General features: G+C 40.8%; 1 protein-coding gene across 5 annotated transcripts; it reads right to left on the bottom strand.

Annotated features, from left to right (window-relative positions):
* Positions 1 to 984: 984 nt before the first annotated feature.
* On the bottom strand, positions 985 to 14,076 carry nsd2 (nuclear receptor binding SET domain protein 2). 5 transcript variants are annotated; one of them, XM_058386565.1, is made up of 24 exons: positions 13,831 to 14,076; positions 11,382 to 12,142; positions 10,910 to 11,099; positions 10,648 to 10,811; positions 10,113 to 10,562; positions 9,950 to 10,033; positions 9,693 to 9,864; positions 9,509 to 9,571; positions 9,283 to 9,395; positions 9,028 to 9,124; positions 8,821 to 8,924; positions 8,587 to 8,685; positions 8,377 to 8,500; positions 8,023 to 8,223; positions 7,740 to 7,919; positions 6,842 to 6,998; positions 6,472 to 6,674; positions 6,278 to 6,381; positions 5,830 to 6,099; positions 5,574 to 5,690; positions 4,613 to 4,754; positions 4,151 to 4,257; positions 2,476 to 2,674; positions 985 to 1,996 (listed from the first exon to the last, which is right to left on the bottom strand). In XM_058386565.1, the coding sequence occupies exons 2-24, from the start codon at positions 12,123 to 12,125 to the stop codon at positions 1,629 to 1,631; spliced, it is 4,452 nt and encodes a 1,483-aa protein (XP_058242548.1). In that variant the 5' UTR covers positions 12,126 to 12,142; positions 13,831 to 14,076; the 3' UTR covers positions 985 to 1,628. The 5 variants fall into 5 exon arrangements, with proteins under 5 accessions (XP_058242548.1, XP_058242552.1, XP_058242549.1 ...); XM_058386569.1 differs by having other exon boundaries at positions 9,515 to 9,571; XM_058386566.1 differs by lacking the exon at positions 13,831 to 14,076 and adding an exon at positions 13,722 to 13,807.
* Positions 14,077 to 18,642: the final 4,566 nt, after the last annotated feature.

The raw sequence follows: 18,642 nt of genomic DNA, 5'->3' as shown, positions 1-18,642 counted from the left end.
CTCTTTTCAACCATGGTGAGCGGTGAGCAGAAAGCAAAAGCATCTCACAATGCCCAAAAAACAACACTCTTGAGACAGATGGGCTACAACAGCAGTTTAGTTTGGATTCCACTCTGCCATACTGTTCAATGAAACTGGTCAGTTTTGGGGTTTTCCTGCTGAAAAGGTATTTGGAACTCAGTATAAATCCATGGATCTAACCTGCTTTGCATTTGCAGTTTCAGCTGCTGGTGACAGTGACTTTGGATACTCTAGGTCCCTTAACCAATTAAGTATTAGAAGAAACCTTTATTTGGTCACATACATTACAGCATAGTGAAATTCTTTTCTTTGCTTATCCCGGCATCTTTGGAAGTTCAGGTTAGAGCATAGGGTCAGTTACCATACAACACCCCTGGAGCAGAGAAGTGCTCCATAGCTAAAGAACAGATTAGTTCATTAGCTCAATATCAGAGTCAGTGCCTTTGTCTTTAGGTGCCAGCCTGATTTGTTGGGTACTTCCAGCACAACATTGCACCCGAGTTCTCTCACATGGTTTCATGAATATAATATTTAGCTAACTATTACTTCAATGGCCTCCCCAAATAACCGGATATGAAGCCAGGAGTCTAGCCATTACAAGCCGGCCTTTGTCATTCGGATCTATACGCTTGGCCGATTTTAATGCTTCCAAAACTCATCAACTATGAGAATCGACTGTTCACTTGCTGCCTAATATATCCCACCCCTTGACAGGTATGACTGCATCAAATAAACGATGTTGCTCACTTCACCGGTCAGTGGTTTTTTACTATAATTGCTGGTCTGTATAAGTGTCTGGGATAAGGTCAGAATCTGTAGCTTGTTTATTCGACACCCCTAATTTTAAGAAAAACCTAAACAGCATCTTGAACCTAAAAATACTCCAGCAACCTAGTTCCACATTTGTTATCCTCTCCATCCACTGCAATTACAAAAACAAGCAAATAATCAGGGATCCAAAAATATTTTTAAAAGATTTATTTCACCCAAACCTCAAAAAGCACCCTGACTCAATTTACTGTGCCTTTTTTTAAACTCTGAATAGGTAGATTTGCAGAGACTCATTTAACATTCTAGCATGTTACATAAACTCAAAAAAATGAGCTAAAAAAGAAATGTGCTAAAAATGTGCTGCTCTATAGTTAAACACACCCTATATTAACTATAAAAACAATTCAAGGACTATTTATAGTGTCTTACATTTAACGGTACAACTGGCAGTTTTATTGAAAAAAAAAAGAGAGAGAGAGAGAGAGAGACTACATATACTCTGATACTATCAGTAATTCCAGTATTATTATACTTTTGGTCTTTCCATACACATTTCCATATATATATCTACTGTTAAAAAATAAAACAAAAATAATCTATTTGAAAGATTAAAACAGGTGTAAAAAAAACAAAACAAAACAAAAGATTCAAGTTTGGCCTCTGTAATGCTGTGTAGTAATGAGGCTGTTTGGTGTGGTGGTTCCTGCACGAGTTTAAATGAGGGGGTGGAACCTGATGTGGCAGCTTCAGTGAGCTCTACAGTGTTCAGATACTTCCCTGATCAGACAGTGCTTTCAGTTTGGGAGAACAGTCATGTTCATATCAATACCACTGAATCATGGGTAGGGTGTGGAGGAGGGAAGGGGCGCGAGGGGAGCAACACTTTCAGCAGCTCGACCCTTCTGCTGCTTGTTACAAAGTTTCCTGGAGGGTTTCTTTGCTGCGTTGTCGCCGCTGCTCGGTGCTCCGGGTCTGCGGCCACGTTTGGCAGGTTTAGTGGCGATATCGGACTTCTGGGTGACCGCCGGTGTGGACTGTAGGTCCGAGTCGTCGTGCTCCTGGCAGCACAGCTGGTTGCTGGTGGGGTGTGCTCTCAGCATGCCTTCCTCATGGGCCTTACAGAAGGAGTTGGGACACAGCTGGCAGAAAGCCTCGGATGGTTTGCCACAAACATCACAGTGGTGCCAGGGGCAATCCCAACGACCTGCACATCACAAACACAGTGAAAGACTTACTCTACTATTTGCCTCTTTCCTCTAAATAACCCCTCTAAAAGACCTGGGGCAGAAACAAAATATTCCTTTAATGAAATTGTTTAAAAGCAGCAAAATCATTCAAATGGTCAAATACTTTCACTATTTAATTGTTTAAAGGATAGAAGTTTCATTATCAGAGCAGTTAGTTATGTTTTACTATATTATTCAAACTAAATGAGGTGATGCCCCACAGAAAAGCCTTTAACATGATTTTATTCTACTGCTGGTTTTCTTTATTAAATCACTGAAAAGAATGAATTCTTGAGTTTATAAAAATATATTTCAGCCATTATTTGAAATCAGGTCATATTTTGAAAGTTGCAGCCCCACAAATCCCAAACTTTTTAATATAACTGGTATATGGGATATAATATTTGATAACTGGATCAAATTGCATGGCAAGTTACACTGTGGATACGAGGCTTACCGAACGGTCTCTTAGTTCGATCCAGGCAAGACAGGTGGTAAGCTTTAGTGCAGCCCTTACGGTCACACAGAACCAACTCTCCTCCATCGCCACAACGGAAACAATCGTCCTCAGATTGCTTCTTCCCTTCACTTCGAGCACGCCGCCGCTTCGGTTTCTTCTTCTGTAGTTTGGCTTTGGGCTCTGAAGTGGGTGTGATCTGTGACACACAGCACAGTTCCCTCCGTTTTTAAAAAATCCTTTACTTTATTTTAGATTTAAGTTAACTATATGCCATCCTTTATATATAAGCTGCTCAAACATTTAAAATCACACAATGGATCTAAATGAGCAAAATAGTGAAGCTGAAAATCTTCACTTAAAAACATTGAGAACAAAATGAAGTGACCATGGAAACCAAAATATATTAAATAAAAAACTAAAAAAAAAACCCTAAATATCATTTCAATCACGACACCTCAATGTCAGTCAGTATTGTGTATGACCTCTACATGCCTGTGTGCACTCCTGACAACTCTGTACTCTCTCCAAATTTATTCCTCCCCAGACCATCAATGACCCACGGCCAAACCAGTCATCCTACATGACGTTGCAGGAGGCATAACGTTCCCAGCATCTCCAAAGTCTTTCACGTCTGTTGCCTGTGCTCACTGTGAACCTGACCCAATCATCAGTTTACCCTTTGTCCTTCCTTGCACTAACCACTGCATACTAGGGACACCCCACAAAGACAGTCTGAAGCTGATGTGACCCAGTTGTCCAGCCATCACAATCTGGCCCTTGTCAAAGTCGCTAAAATCCTTACACTTGCCCATTTTTCACCACTCAACTTCAAGAACTAACTGAAGGCGGCAAGCTAGGACACAGGCTCACCAAAATTGGACAAGTGAAGACAGGAAAAATGTAGCCTGGTCTGATAAATCTAGATTTCTGCTAAGGCACGCAGATTGTGGAGTCAAATAGCATGAATCCATAGACCCAACCTGCTTTGAGTCAACAGTCCAGGCCCGTGGGCATGGTGTGGGCAATGTTTTCTTGGCACACCTTGGGCCGATTAATGGCAATCACTGCTTAAATGCCAAAGACTATTTCAGTATTCGTTGCTGACCACGTGAATCCTCTCATTAACACAATTTACCCATCATCTAACGCAGCATGATCCTGCACCATGTCACAAAGCAAAAACAGTCTCAAACAGGTTTCATGAATTTGATCATGACTTTAATGTTTAGTGGCTTTCCCAGTTACTGGATCCAAATCCAGAACACCTTTTGCAGCATGAAAGTGCACACTGCAGGCATTGTGTGATGCAACCATGTCAGCATGGACCAGAATCTCAAAAGGGATATCTTGTAGAATCTAAGCTATGAAGAATTTAAGTGCAAAGGGAGGTTTACCCATGTACAGAGTATTAGTATAATGTCCCTAATAAAGAGTACAGTGAGTGTATACTTATTAACTCTTCCCCTGCTACCCATTTTTTTTCTACACTTTTCTTTACATAAATAAAAAAACTAAATACATTTCCAGCTTTTTCCAGAAGGCATAGGAACTCTGAGTAACAGAGACCCAAGAATGAACACAGCCATCGTAAAATCTAAAGCTCCCGGTCTTCATACCAAGTATTTGTTATAAATTATAAATGATTGAGTGCTTATAGCAGTGTGTGACTCACCTTGGGTCTATCTCCTAGGAAACCACTGCAGTTGGGTGCATCACAGCGACAAACGGTCTTCTCATTCCCGAGACAGTCCAGATTATAGTTAAAAGTCAACTCTGTGCCTAGAATTTTAAACCAACAAATTTATCAGCAAACGAACAAACAAGCCTTCAACAAACATGCACATATCAGGTAATGGACATTACAAACACAGTAAAATTCTCACAGTCAGAATCATTTATGCTCAGAGTCATGTGCTACAAAATATTAATTGTAAGTGTGCCAAAAAAGGTGGAAACCAGTTACCTACAGAATACTTAAACTACTTTTGTGCTCATCTTGTTCTATTTAAACATCTGCATGTATGCATTTATGTTTGAGCTTAAACCTCACCATTGTTTAAAACCTTTTTTTGCTCATATGTTGTTTTCTGTATATTTTCATAAATCAACATGACACTACATGTACTGTAATCACCTGCTGGAATGTCGCACACGGCAAACAGGCCCACACGCGTGTCTCCATTCACTGTCCACTTCTGAGTCTCACAGTTGGGCTGGCAGCTGTGGTTCATGAAGCGGGAGTAGTTTCCTTTAGGGCCTGCGTCAATGATCCGGTCCTACATACATACACGTGGTATTAGATCATGCTTCGTATATAGAACACTGATTTTATCCAGTTATCAAATAAGGGGATTATTAAATTGTCCATAAAACAGAACAAGCCTTGTTTTTTTTTTTTTTTTTATATGATGACATACTTCCTTTTAAACAGCAAGAAAGGAGGTCAAAAAAAAAACAAACACCTTGACCAATCAGCACAGCAGCCAATAGCCCTTAAGATACAACTCCTGGCTTAGCAAACCAGCTAAATAATGCACATGAATGTATAAAATGCTTTTCACCTGTGGGAAACCACATTCTGAGGTTTCCAAAAAGCATCTCAATTTGTTATAAAGTGCTAAAGTATTTAATCATTTAAGTGTTTAATTACTAAAAAGAGTTGTAGTATTTAGTACTGTAGAGCCACAGAATGCTGACCTGCGACACTCCCAATTAAATACTATCCCTCTAGCTCTACTGCACACTGTCCAGCCACAGCAGACTGCACCAGTACAGCAAGAGCAGAGACACTTACACTGCTAAATTATTTCAATTCATTAATTCTCTCAAACTCTCAGCAATGCAGGAATTAGACAATAAAATCTAAACTAATGACAACCTTGTGTAGAGCAGTCCGATAAATGAGGCTTGCTTTCATCTCCTCTCGTTCTGCCTCCCCACCCCTAAGCATTTATAGATGCTCAATCATATAAGTTTTTTTTTAAAGGAATACACGTTTAACTTTAATTCTAATATTTACACACTTTAAAAATAAGTATGTGACTATTTCAATCATTCAAATAAGACCAAGGGTCTTATGGTACTGTGGTGCTTACCTTGTCAATGGTGAGCATGTAGAAATGTGTGATGTCATTTTCCTGGGCATATTTGATCCTGGCTCTGCACTCCTCCTCATCGATTAGCTCCCCCACATATTCATTCACAAACTCCCCCTTGTTTATGAACACACACACACACACACACACACAGAACCATTGATATGGATACAGAATAACGCAAATTAAAATAGGTTCATTATACCAGCAATATAAGACCATTTTTACTGTTAATCCACAACAGTGGAGTTCACACCTTCTTAATGTCTCTGAGAGAAATGAGACCCCAGCCTTTGCCAGCTGTACGAATGATCTTGGTCTCGGGGTAGAGACGCTTGGTAAAGTCCTGGTTCATGCAGCGATCTCCAGCCGGACACACCTGGGGGTGACACTCATATAGCAGCATGCGATTCAGACACTCCGATTCAAAGCTGCAGGGCCGCTCATCACTTGGCTTACAGTTGCATTTGGGGATCTCAGAGACGTCAGCTGTGTAAATCTGCACACGCCCAACTGGTTTGTTGACCTGCAGAAAACAGGTTGGTATTGCCTTAACAACAATGGCCAATAAAACAGGATATGTAAAAGGCACATGCATTAAATTTTGCACATGTGGGAAAAAAAAATATTAAAATGGGAGCAACCAGGTAGTTCAATGCTGATCATGAGGCCCCAGTTTTATTATGTCTTTGATAAAAAGTTACCTTGATATATTTGTACGGAGGTGGTTTCCTGTTGTTCTCCTGGGCTTCTTTAGCTTCTCTCTCAATTTTAATCTGGTTAAACCGAGCCTCAGCCTCCACGACAGCTAAAAGATGACAAAGGAACAGGTAAAGACACCCTGATATGAATGAGAGGGCCTTATATTAAATGTAGAAAAAACTGCAATCATCATTACCATTCTTAAAGACCTTTCCAATGCCAGTCTTCTGGTTCCTGCTTGCCCTGTCTCCCTCCATATATGGGAACACACGGCCCTGGTGGGTCCAGTAATAATCTTTCGACCCAAAAAAATAAACAGGGAACTCTCCAATCTCATGACGTAGGTGTTGGATATTTGTAGGGATGTTTCTGGGGTGACGGATTTCTGCGGGCCACCATCTGGGGTTTCAGAGTGGGTCAAAGGTCATAATAAAATGATTATTTACTTATCTAACATTCAAGATATGTCAAAATGTATTTAGAAGCCGATTATAAAAATTATGCAAAAGGTTTGTGCTGGTGCCTGCAGGGCAATGGTTCCCCATTATGCACTGACTGACACTTGCCTGTAATTGCCTAGTTTGACCCAGATAATATCTCTGTATTTGGGCTTCTTGCCTGAGCGGCAGTCATAACAGAACCAGCTGCCATCAGGCATGGTGATATTTAGACAGTCTGGGTGAAAGGCAGCTGGACATGATTCACAGCAGAGGAGGCTGCCACCTACAGACACAATTAAACAATACAAATACACATCACAGCTTAGAAATATAGTTACTGATTTGGTCATATGTTAGCTTAAGACAGCTTTTTAAAAACGTATAAAGCCTCTCTCCTTTCCCTTGTAATCAGTTTCCCAAAACAATGCATAAACAGCCTGGGCTAGCACAAGAGGGAGTTTCTGAATTGACAGCAACATTTACAGGCAAGTAGAGACAGCTCCTTGTGATGTTTAGTTAGATACTGGAAGCCTATTGTTCTCCTATTTACAGAGCATGTGCTACTTTTTAACAACTGATTATACCCAAACATACAAAAATTACTCACCGCAGCTTTAATTGGAGATTTAATTTAAATGTTAAATCATTCACATGTGGGGGCTAATCATAAAATACACATACACTTCAATATCAGTAATAAGGTTGCATGATAATTTCCTTGTCCCTTATTATGGTCATGAAAGCCAGTGAGGTTTATTCCGATTATACCGACCCGAATGCCTTTACGTATTTTTATAGATCTTCAGTTTAAATCAGAGCATGCAAATTCCTAAAAGAGCAGTCTTTTTCTCCCAAGTAAAAATTTTAATCTAAAAGAAAAGAATTAAATTTTGACCCAAAAGGTCAAATATGGCTATAACAAAAAGCTATATTATATCAAAAATGCATTTCTTTTTTTTTTTCATTAAAAATTACATTCAGGGAAAAAGCAAAACCATATAATCCTAGCAGATTATTCTCTCACCCTTGGAGCAGATGAAACACCAGCTGACATTGACATGCGTATGATGTCTGTAGCCTTTCTTAGGGTTGAAGTGATTGGTACATAACATTGTAGTGGGCGTCAGTGTCTCACTTCCTGCTGCTATGCATAAGTCTCCAGTGTGGTATGCTACTGGGCAGCGCAAACAACGAATCATCTTCCCTAAAGCATACATATAAAAGATTTATTTCACCACAAAAGATAAATGGCACATATGCTTAGTATGTAGCAGTAGGAGTCCTGAGTGAATGAGAGAACGCAGTACCTTTGGTGGCTTTTGCTGTACCACGGCCACTGCAGTGACAGCTGAGGCAAGTGTGTAGGGGGCAGCGGAATCCTCGGTTATCAAAAACAGTCAGAGCACTTAAACGCAAACATGTCTCATGGTAGAACCGACCACAGTGCAGAACACTGCAGCGTTTCACCTCTCCTTCAGACTTCTTGCAAGTGAAACATGCATGCACTCCTGAAACACAGACGTAGAGGGAAGGCAATTTAGAAATGTGGTTGAAAATCAGTGGTTATACGAGTGGGAAGGTTTAGGGTCAGTGAGAGCTTGCTCTAGCAAGTTTTGAGGGCATCTTGGTGACTACAGGGATCTTCTTGATGTGTCTCTTACCTGTGCGGCATGCAGTGCAGAGCACCTTGTCTGATGGTTGGTCTAAACCCATACACTGCAGGTGGAATGAACCAAAGCATTGTCCTTCACATGTCACCAGATCCTCACTTGTCTTTTCACAAACCTGAACACAGAATTCACATAAACATTGTTGTACAGAACAATACCACAAACCTACCAGACATCATCATAAAGCACATGTACACTAACCTGACACACGCTCTCTTTTTTATTATTCATTGCACGCTCAGCCTTCCTGTTAGCATGGGCTTCGTCAGTGGGAGAATCGGGTCTCTCATGATAGGAATTCTGCATCACATTGGGGTAGATGTTTGGTTAAATTGCTCTACAGCAACATCAAAGAGGAGTATAAATCTTATCAGGTTGTTTATATTCCAATTACATATTTATATAATTACAGAAGAGAATCATCTCTAGTAATACCTGGGTTGGTGGGCCATGCTTCTTGGATAAAACTGATAGCATCTGGTTGCTAGAGTCCTGAGTTTTATTCCTGCTCCATCTGGCCTTGTTTTGAGGCTCTTCCACTGGGTCACATATATAGCAAACAAGCAAAATTACTTTAGAAACATAACACATAAATGAATAACCAAAGCATCAAGCAAGTAAGTAACTAATTGGCTCATTTACCTGAGACAGGTGTTTTGGGTCTCTTTAGTTTCTCATTGATGGCAGGTTTTTGCCTCTTTCGCCTCACCATACTGACAGAAGGCTCAGGTGCCTGTGCCTTTGAAAGTAGTAGAAAAAACCAGGGTTATAGAAGTACAATTTAATTCTGCCAGTAAAACAATGCTTCTGATCAAGTCAACCAAAACACTAGTATATCACGGTCACCGTACTGGACTGTGACCTCCATATAAAGGGCGTCTTTAATAATGATCAAACCTTTAGCGTCTCGGGCCATTTTAAACCTCCCCCAAACTTGGCCTTTTTCCTGGGTTGAGGTACATCCTCCATATTGAGCTCTTCAAGTGCACGCTTCGAGGCCTTCTTCATAACTAAAAACACAGGACAGATTTACTGACCAGGCAGCTCAGTTTCCCCAAAAAACCTACAGAATGTCAATGTTTTAGTAATAAAGATATTTAGAATAATGCAGACAAAAATCAACCTTTACAGGCAGTATCTGCCTTGTCCTTATTAAGTTTTTTCTTCATCTTGCAGACTTCAGCATCTTTAAAGAGACACAGGATATTTATCACAACAAGCAAACATTTACAACTCTAAATCTATTTAAACATGTATCAATGTCAAAAAGGCAAACAGTGTGGAAGGGACTGATCCTACATTCTCACCTAAAACCACAGGCTTTAATAATTCTGTGTTTAGTCTTTCAGCAATAATAGCAGATGCCTTGATTTTCTTCCTTTTTAGGGAGCTTGGAGCAGCTGGAAACTTCTGCTTGAGTTTTCTCAGTTTCTTCTGGGATGCTTGCAACTGAGGGTCAATTTCAGCAAATAATACATCCTACACAAATACACATTTTATGGATGAACAGTAATACACTGGATAACACTGGCAATAATAAAATAGGGAAAAAATAATGCAACACCTGTTTGAGTGAAGAATCTTTTGTGAATATTCCAGATTTATTCAGTTTCCTCTTAACAAGTCTATCTGCGGTGAAGGACGCGTCCTGAAAGAAACACAAAGTTTGTAGCAGGAAAGACAAAACTAAGAATAAATCAAGACATAAAACCCATAACTGCACTCACCTGCACAACAGTTTCAATATGAGGGAGAACTACAACTGGAACCACTTTCTTTCTCCTTTTGAAAAGAGCATTCTGCTCCTTGTGGCTGCATTGTCCCCTGCTGGCTGGGGCTTTAGGTGCTTTAGTAGCAAGGGGCATTTTCCTTGCTGAAGTGCTGCTGTTGTTGGGAAGGGGAGGAGTAAAATGGTTGCTCAGTGTCTGTACAGTGATGGGGCTGGACTGAGTGGAGTCTGGTGGAGTGAGACTAGGTGTATCTGGAAATTCTTCATGACTCTGCTCTTGCTGTTTGCACTGAAGCTCTTGCAAAATACGAGAGTTGAAGCGTGGCTGGCTACCCTCATATGTGAAGCTGAACTTGGCCAAGCGCTCCTCAACTGGTAAAGCTACTGCCTCTGTTGCCTGGGAGATGCCTGTATCCCATGGTATCCGCACTTTACGTGGAATCGACAGCTGATGACATTAGGCAGAAAATAGAAAATAGCATGAGTCTTAGCTAATACAAATACTTCACTTAATAAGCTATGAGTATCACTACCTTCTTGCCATCAGAAAGGACAGCATTTTGCTTATTTCCACGGCACAGTGACTGGTATTGCTCTTTCTCAGAGAATATGACCAAGTTCTTCCCAGGAACATATCCTCTTTCTGGCGTGTCGCTAAAATACTGTATATGGTACATCAATCCTCTGCCATTGTTTGCTGTTGAAGAGAAAAATCAATGATAATCAAGACATTAAATGAAAATATCTATGCTCCTGTAATTCATTTTACATGACCAATCTGTCTCTGGCCCTTACCATTCTGTCTGAAGTGAAGGTTGGACTCTGGGTCTGTAGTGATCATGCCTGGCCACAATGGGTATCCAAACACTTTAGCCCAGACAACATCTCCCACAGAAAACTGCACATGAGGTTGCTCCTCTGAAAGTAATGTCTCAACATCACCCATACCCTGAACATCAGAAGCCTCTTCATTATCTAACATAGGCTGGGGGGGGATAAAAAAACTTTATTAAAATATTAAGCTCATGTCTGAGTTTTAAAATGGACTCACAGAAACTATTACAAACAGAAGTAGACCCATACTGCATATTCTCTACATCCTAACTGCTCTTTATGTGGTGTAGTCGCAGTTTGGAATTTCTCATTAAAAAAAATATATTTTAATTGTGAAATATTTCAAACTACTGAAGTAAGGGCTTGGTGCATTACCATAAAACAAACAAACATATGTATTAAACAAAGATGGGAAACGGAATCAAAGCCATACCATGCCATTTGAAGTTATACAGGTCGGTACATCAGTGACAGCAGCATCATTGAATCCAGAAGTCAGTACATCTGAGTCAGGGGCAAGGTGATATGACTCTCTGGGCTTGTCACATGGTTCCATGATGTGTGTGAAATTCGATCTCTCCGAGCCATTAACAGCAGGGTCAATGGGGTGCCGTCTGCTTGGTAGTACTTTCTTCACTGGTCCCCTCAACTTGCTTCCTTCATTTGCAGCATTTGCAGGAGCCAGCATACCATCGGACAAAATTAAAGCTGCATTTGCTTCCTCTGTGCCATCTTCTCCATAGCTAGCTTCATACCTGCTTGGTGGTGGTGATTTTCCATTGGGCAAATGTTTGGTTATTTTGAGTGTGAGCTCAGGGGAGGAGTCAGGCTTCCTTTGCGGGCTGCCATGCTGAGGTCCAGACTCTACCGCTTTAAGGAGGGGCGATCCAGGGGGGGGAGTGCAGAACTTTGACATCGTCTCCTGATCACCGTTGAAGAAACGAGATGTCAAATCCTTTAGATGTTCATGAGTGTGGTTATGGTTGCCCATTTTCTGCAAAACACCATCATGGGGTGTGGCTGCTAGCTGAGTAGCAGCTTTATCCATTAGCAGAGCAGGATCTGTGCTTCCATCACCCCGTCCCTTACATCCACATGGTGAATCGGATATCTGTTTCATACTGGTGGGGTTCTTTGGCTCAGGCATTGCAGGTAGAGATCCTCCCTTACTGTCCATTGGTGCCACTCAGGGATCTGTTGCAAAATGAAGCAGAAACATTTGCTAATTTATCTCTGTTCTTTAAGAAATCAGTTCCCCTTTTCAAGCATGAAAAAGACATACACACTAGACTTATATTTTTCTGTTGTGTCTCAATTTGCATGTCTTGGCCGTTTGCATGAACTGGTTATACCAGGACAAAACACAGCTAACAGACATTTTGATAAACTCCCAACAAATCTACATAACAGCTGATGAACCGCTCTGGGCTGCTGCATGCGCGCGCGCACACACACACACACACACACACAGGCGGTGGGAGAAAAACCTCCTCAGAGCTGCACCTGTAGCCGCTGCAGCATGTTAGCTAAACCTGCCAGAGCACCACGGGATGAAGAAATAAACCGCATTATACCGAGATACGATTTGACCGAGTGTACTTCCTAACCTGTATAATAATAGTGTCAGTTGAGCACGATCACTGGCACCACTGACTCCGATTGTCCATGTTAAATGAAATGGGGATCTGGTCCATAAAGATGGCTTCCCTCTTCAGGCTGCAGTGACTGGGGGGCCCGGTTAGTTTAATGCTGAGTTAAATGACGGACAATTTCGTTTACTTAGTAAGAAAACATCGATGTTATGATTATAGGGATGTACAGACAAACCAAAAGAGCATGTAAAGTACAATAGAAAAATCTTAATGAACTGCAAAGGGCTTGGCCATGGCAGGACTTTCACCGTCGCTCAAAAACGCTGGATCAGTCCATGGATGAGATTTGAGTGCGAGATAGCTTTTGCAAAACCTTAATTAAGGAAAAAAAAAAAAACATGGCAAATTGCGTCCGACTAACTTAAGTACGATAATTTAAGTAGTAATCTATTGTCATTGAAATCGGCCACACTCGGTCGTCTCTTTAACTAGGTGAGAGAAAAAACCTATTGATATTAATAGCCTTCGGTGACAAAAACGCAGCCTCCCCTTAATGCTCTTAATGCACTTTCCATAATAGACCACTTTAATGCAAATAAACGCCTCACAAAGCTAGCCTGGCTCTGCACCCCAACAGTCTCTTCAGGCACCTCGCTAACCAGTTAGCGAAATTTAAAGCAAGTTACTGTTTTCCATTTCGATCTAGCTGCTTAGCTAAGTGTTAGCGATAGAGTGTTAACGCGGTAATGGTCACAAACAATAACACACACACACAAACACACACACACACGTTAGCCATGCGGCTACAAATGATTTAAAAATAGCTAACTACTGGGGAGCTAGGTAGCCAACTAGCAATAACAAGAACATAGTTGTTTAATGCAAGTAAATATTAGCGGCACAGCACCACAACGGGCATTTTCAGAAAGACTCCCTAAAAGCCCTGGCACAGAGATCCAGTGTGAATGTCAAATCTGACTAATACAGCTAGGGAGCTAAAGGCTAATTTGACTGACAAACCAGTGTACCGATGCTAGTTAGCTTCCTAGCTTTCACACACTACAGCTGCTTAATGACACGCCAGCAGACGGGCTATTTCTCCAAAAACATACCGGTTACACTTCTGTAATACTACAACAACGTTCAATAGAGCAAACGTTGGTCGTGCGACATTAACATACATTTTCATCTTAAATAACCTGTTTGAAGCATTGCGTTACTCCGACCTCTATTCATTCGAGTTGAAGCTTTGCGGGGAAACTCGCCCCAATCAGCGCGAAAAATACTCACTTCCGATTGGTTGGCGGCTCCTGCTCCGTTCACCCGGCCTTTTCAAATATGTTCCGCTCTCCCTCGCGACACAGCATCTTCAAAAAAATAAACAAAGGAATTCCCGCGCAAAACTAGAGAATTTGTCAATCACGATCAATAAATAAGATTCCGAGGCAATGTGTTTTTATTTCTTCGAAAAAAGTACGTCGATAAGTGAAACAGGCCGCCAAGAGAAATGAACAAACTGGAGGGCATCCTCGACGAGTGACGTCAAAGGGAAGAAGGCAGGTCGCGCGGCGTGGTTGCCAGATGCACCAGATTCAACGTTTGTGGAGTAGTGTACAACGTTGAGATCAGTGAGTTTTGTTCGAAAATCACGGCTACCTTTTTTTAGTTTAGTTTTTGAGAAGAAACTCGACTTACAGGGATGATTACAGTAAAAGCAGACTCGACAACAGCACGAGTGTTTATCAAATGATGATTCAGAATTACGTCTGAAATAATGACGAATAAACAGTGGAATAACCAAACAAACATTATGAGTCAAGTGTTTATAGTATATTTAATTTAGTTTAATGTGCAGAGACAGTTGTTACTAGGCTAAGTGTAATAAAAACGGTTTTGGAAATATAATCAAGCTAATATAAAAAGTAATTATAAAAGGTGAAACAACAATTGTCTGGCAACCAATAAATAAGCGCGCCAGAATTTCTCTCCAATGGCATTCCTCCAGGAGACCGTTTCTATGGAAGCCCATTTCCGCCATTTAAAAAATAAAGCCGTCTATATAAAAGAGAGATGTAAAATCCCCCATACTTTCTCACCTATTATATAACAATGTTAGAACATTTCAGAAATAATAACACTGCACTTATGCTAAGGATACATGTTCATAAGATGTAGTATGATGTATAATAATTATGAGAAAGTTATTTAAAGGCCAGCACTATGTCGTGTGGTGGAGAACCAACTACGCCCCAGTCTACTGGGATGGAAAAGAAATAAATTCCTTGTGATTTTTATTGTTAGTTTGATAGAGTCTAAGGTTATAATACGTGTCAGAGGCATGTGTTCTGTGTGTTTCCATATGGTGTGCAGTTTCCGTCTGAATCACCCCACCACTGTTTCACTGTTTATTAAATGGAGCGCTGTTCACGTAAACGACAGCAACGAGGGAGAAACCAGTCCACACGGACCATAATGAATGTACCGAAAATCATCGCAGTCAATGTGAAACCATGAAACGTGGTTGTGTTACACTCGATCCGATTACACCCTGCTTTACCAACAGAGGCGGTTAATAGAGAATTGCTGCAGCCCCGCAAACGCGGTGTCAAGATATTGCGCATGCGCATACATTACGGGTTTCAACAATGTGCTAAAGGTGAGACATTTGGGTTTTGATTTAAAGTCACGTCACGGTTTATACAGTAGGATCGGATTTAAGGGCAGTGCTACATCACATTTTATACTAGTAAGAATCCTCACTGCTGTGTAGATCTCCCATCTCCCAGAGCTAACACACTGCTTTAAACCAACACCTGCATGCTGGGTTTGATATCAGACTAATTCAGCCTAACTAAGTAGACTAAGTTTCGTGCTCTATTGTCAATCAACCTCGCAATATTAATACTATTGTCATGAAATAACATTTAATCCCACCAGTAATCCAGCTAGCCCCACTGTCACACTGATCAAGATGATACCCTAAGATGAATCAGAGGTTTTGTCCAGCTCTTTGAGTGTACTGAAGCAGCATGGACATAGCCTGAATCGCATAGTGATGTTTGACTGCTCCCCTGCTATCAAGAGGAGACACACTGGAGCACCGGGTTTTGAAGACAGTCTATCAGTCAGCTGGTCAGTCAGACATTGGAACAGCAGTGGCATTGGTTCCATTCTGTGACCCTCAGCTACGGAAGCCGACCCTCTGTGTTTGCCTAGCATCTTCAACATACCTGTTCCAGGTGGCTGCTGAATGAGGGAGACATCAATGACCTTGTGGACTAGGTGATGCTGGACTAATTCTTTGTGTGATTGCCAGCACAAATTATCAACGTGGGTCAGAGCCACAGGCAGGTAATGCTGGACAAGTCAGTCCATCTAGTAGAGGAAAACATGGCGGCATATTTAGAATCAGGAGGCCCTCTCTACTCCATGAAAGGACAGACAAGTTTTTTTCTGAATACAAGTGTTACAACATTACTGTGTGTGATATTCAAGGAAACACACCATGAAGCCAATGAAGTGTGTATGTCTGTTTATCTGTCTGTCTGTGTGTATTAATTTTCAATGAATGTTAATAGTTTCATTGTTGAGCTATTGAAAAACAATTTAGTTCACCCATATAATCTAGCCACCACTGGATAAGATCATGCCTAATAATCTGTTACCTACTTCTGCTTAGAGGTTACTGCACTTGTGACTCACGCACTGCTGCTGGGGATGACTCCACATGGATAAGTTAAAGATTGATGTAGATGCTCTCACAAGCATATTCTAAAGATGTATACTGTACATAGTCCCAATTGGATACCCTTAAGATTGCACTTATCAGAAACGGTTTATAGACAAGATTCACCCACATTTACATTTATGACATTTGGCCGATGTCCTTAGCCTATGCGCTTATAAAAATGCTTTGAAGTCTCTATCAGTAAATTTATAATTTAGGACTACTGTAACTTTTGAACTCTTTTAGTAAAGGATACATAAATAACCCGCTAGTCATAAACATCCAGTCTCAACAATGATTGAGTATCAGAGTAACAAAGAAGCAGGGAAGGTAATCAGAGCCTCTGCCTGGGTGAAAAAGAACATCTTTATATTATTATTGCACACAAGGAGACTGGGCCTGCACCTCATTATATGATATATAATAAATACAGAATACAATTTAAAAAAGAAACATATGTAGGTAGCATTACAGGTAGTATAACAGCTCAGATATACAAAGCAGAATGAAGTCTATATAGTATAATATGGATAAATGTCTTAACCCACAAGGCCTGAGATTGTTAACTACTGTCATTGTGTTGTAATGTAACCTGTGAACATCATTAGCTTTCACTTTTCAGCATTCCCTATAACCTGAGATTTCCAGCAGATTGACTTAGGCTGTGTAGTTTCTGTTGACACATTGCACCACTGTTGGTTTTGCTGGACAAAGTGCCACATTCAACTGTGTTCTGAGCATTAATTTGCATATGGCATGTCAAGGCAATCTGTTAAACTTTTATTTTTGTTGTTGAGAAAATACAAATTAACACAGCCAAATGGACAGGCCATATGGCACCTTTAAAGTGCCACAGAATACACTGTGTTTAATGTCCATTTAAGTTTAATCAGACTTTATATATGTGAGCATGAACAGACACGTACTCCCAGTCCCTTTAGACCCCTGGAAGCTGGGCCCTAAATGATTACAGAGTCCCTCTTTACAGCTGAAAACATTGTCCTGATGACAATATGACGAGGGAACAAACATCACTTCCACCATGCTCTCCCAAGATTGTGGCTTCTATCCAACTTTAGATTTGAGAAGACTTAATAGGCTCCTTGTTTTACCTATTGAGGCTTAAAGATGTAATTCATGACATGCATCCAAAAGATGGGTTCATGTTAACAGATCTACATGATCCACATTTTTATATTCTCATCACTCTGGGGTGTGGGTCAGGAAAAAAAATTAAGACCTTTGGTCTATGGAGTGAACCTGGTTACAGTGCACTAGGTAATCATGATTAATAAAGTTGAAAGGTTTATGCAAAGATGAGAAATATGCTGTGAACTTTGGTTCAATTCAAAAGATATTTTAAGGTCTACTCCTATTTTTTTAAATTTATTTAAAAAAATTAGGAAAAGTATTTTAATTATATTTCTTTAGGTCACTGGTCATGTCTGAATTTTTGTTTGATTTCATAATTATGGTTTTCACTGATTATAATGCCAGTGCTGTCCATCTGATACACTATATTGCCAAAAGTTTTGGGACCAAGACATTTTGGACAATTTCATGCTCTGAAATTTGTGGGGTTCATAATGACATGGATGAGCGAGTTTGGTGTGGAGGAACTTGACTGGCCTCACAGAGTCCTGACCTCAACCCGATAGAACATCTTTGGGATGAATTAGAGTGGAGACTGTGAGCCAAGAAAAAACTGGGACGTCTGCCTTTACATGCACATGAATTTAATATGCAGTTGGCCCGCCCTTTGCAGCTGTAACAGCTTCAGCTCTTCTGGGAAGGCTTTCCACAAGGTTTAGGAGTGTGTTCATGGCAAATCTTGACCATTCCACTAGAAGCATGTTTGTGAGGTCAGGCACTGATGTTGGACGAGAAGGCCTGGCTCGCAGTCTCTGCTATAATTCATCCCAAAGATGTTCTATCAGGTTGGGGTCAGGACTCTGTGCAGGCCAGTCAATTTCCTCCACACCAAACTCGCTCATGCATGTCTTTATGGACCTTGCTTTGTGCACTGGTGTACACTCATGTTGGAACAGGAAGGGGTCATCCCCAAACTGTCCCCACAAAGTTGGGAGCATGAAATTGTGGGGCCGAGCCAAAATCCTGAGAAACAACACCTGAATGCAATGATTTGGAGGGGTGTCCCAAAACTTTAGACAATATAGTGCACATTTTAAAAAAAAACTCCTCTCCTTATATCTTGTGATACTCGGGTAATATACCGTGTTGACTCTTAATATAAACGCTTACAGCCTGTTTAAACCTTTCAGCAATGCTCTAAAAGTAGTTTCCGAGGAGGACTTGAAAGTAGCATTTGCTCCCTGTGTACTGAAATGGCCTCACAATTGGCCGACACATAAACA

This window comes from Hemibagrus wyckioides, linkage group LG03 (genome assembly GCF_019097595.1).
Source record: "Hemibagrus wyckioides isolate EC202008001 linkage group LG03, SWU_Hwy_1.0, whole genome shotgun sequence".
NCBI classification, from domain to species: Eukaryota; Metazoa; Chordata; class Actinopteri; order Siluriformes; family Bagridae; genus Hemibagrus; species Hemibagrus wyckioides.
The sequence above is the reverse complement of the archived record's forward strand: the minus strand, read 5'-3'. Positions and strand labels throughout refer to the sequence as shown.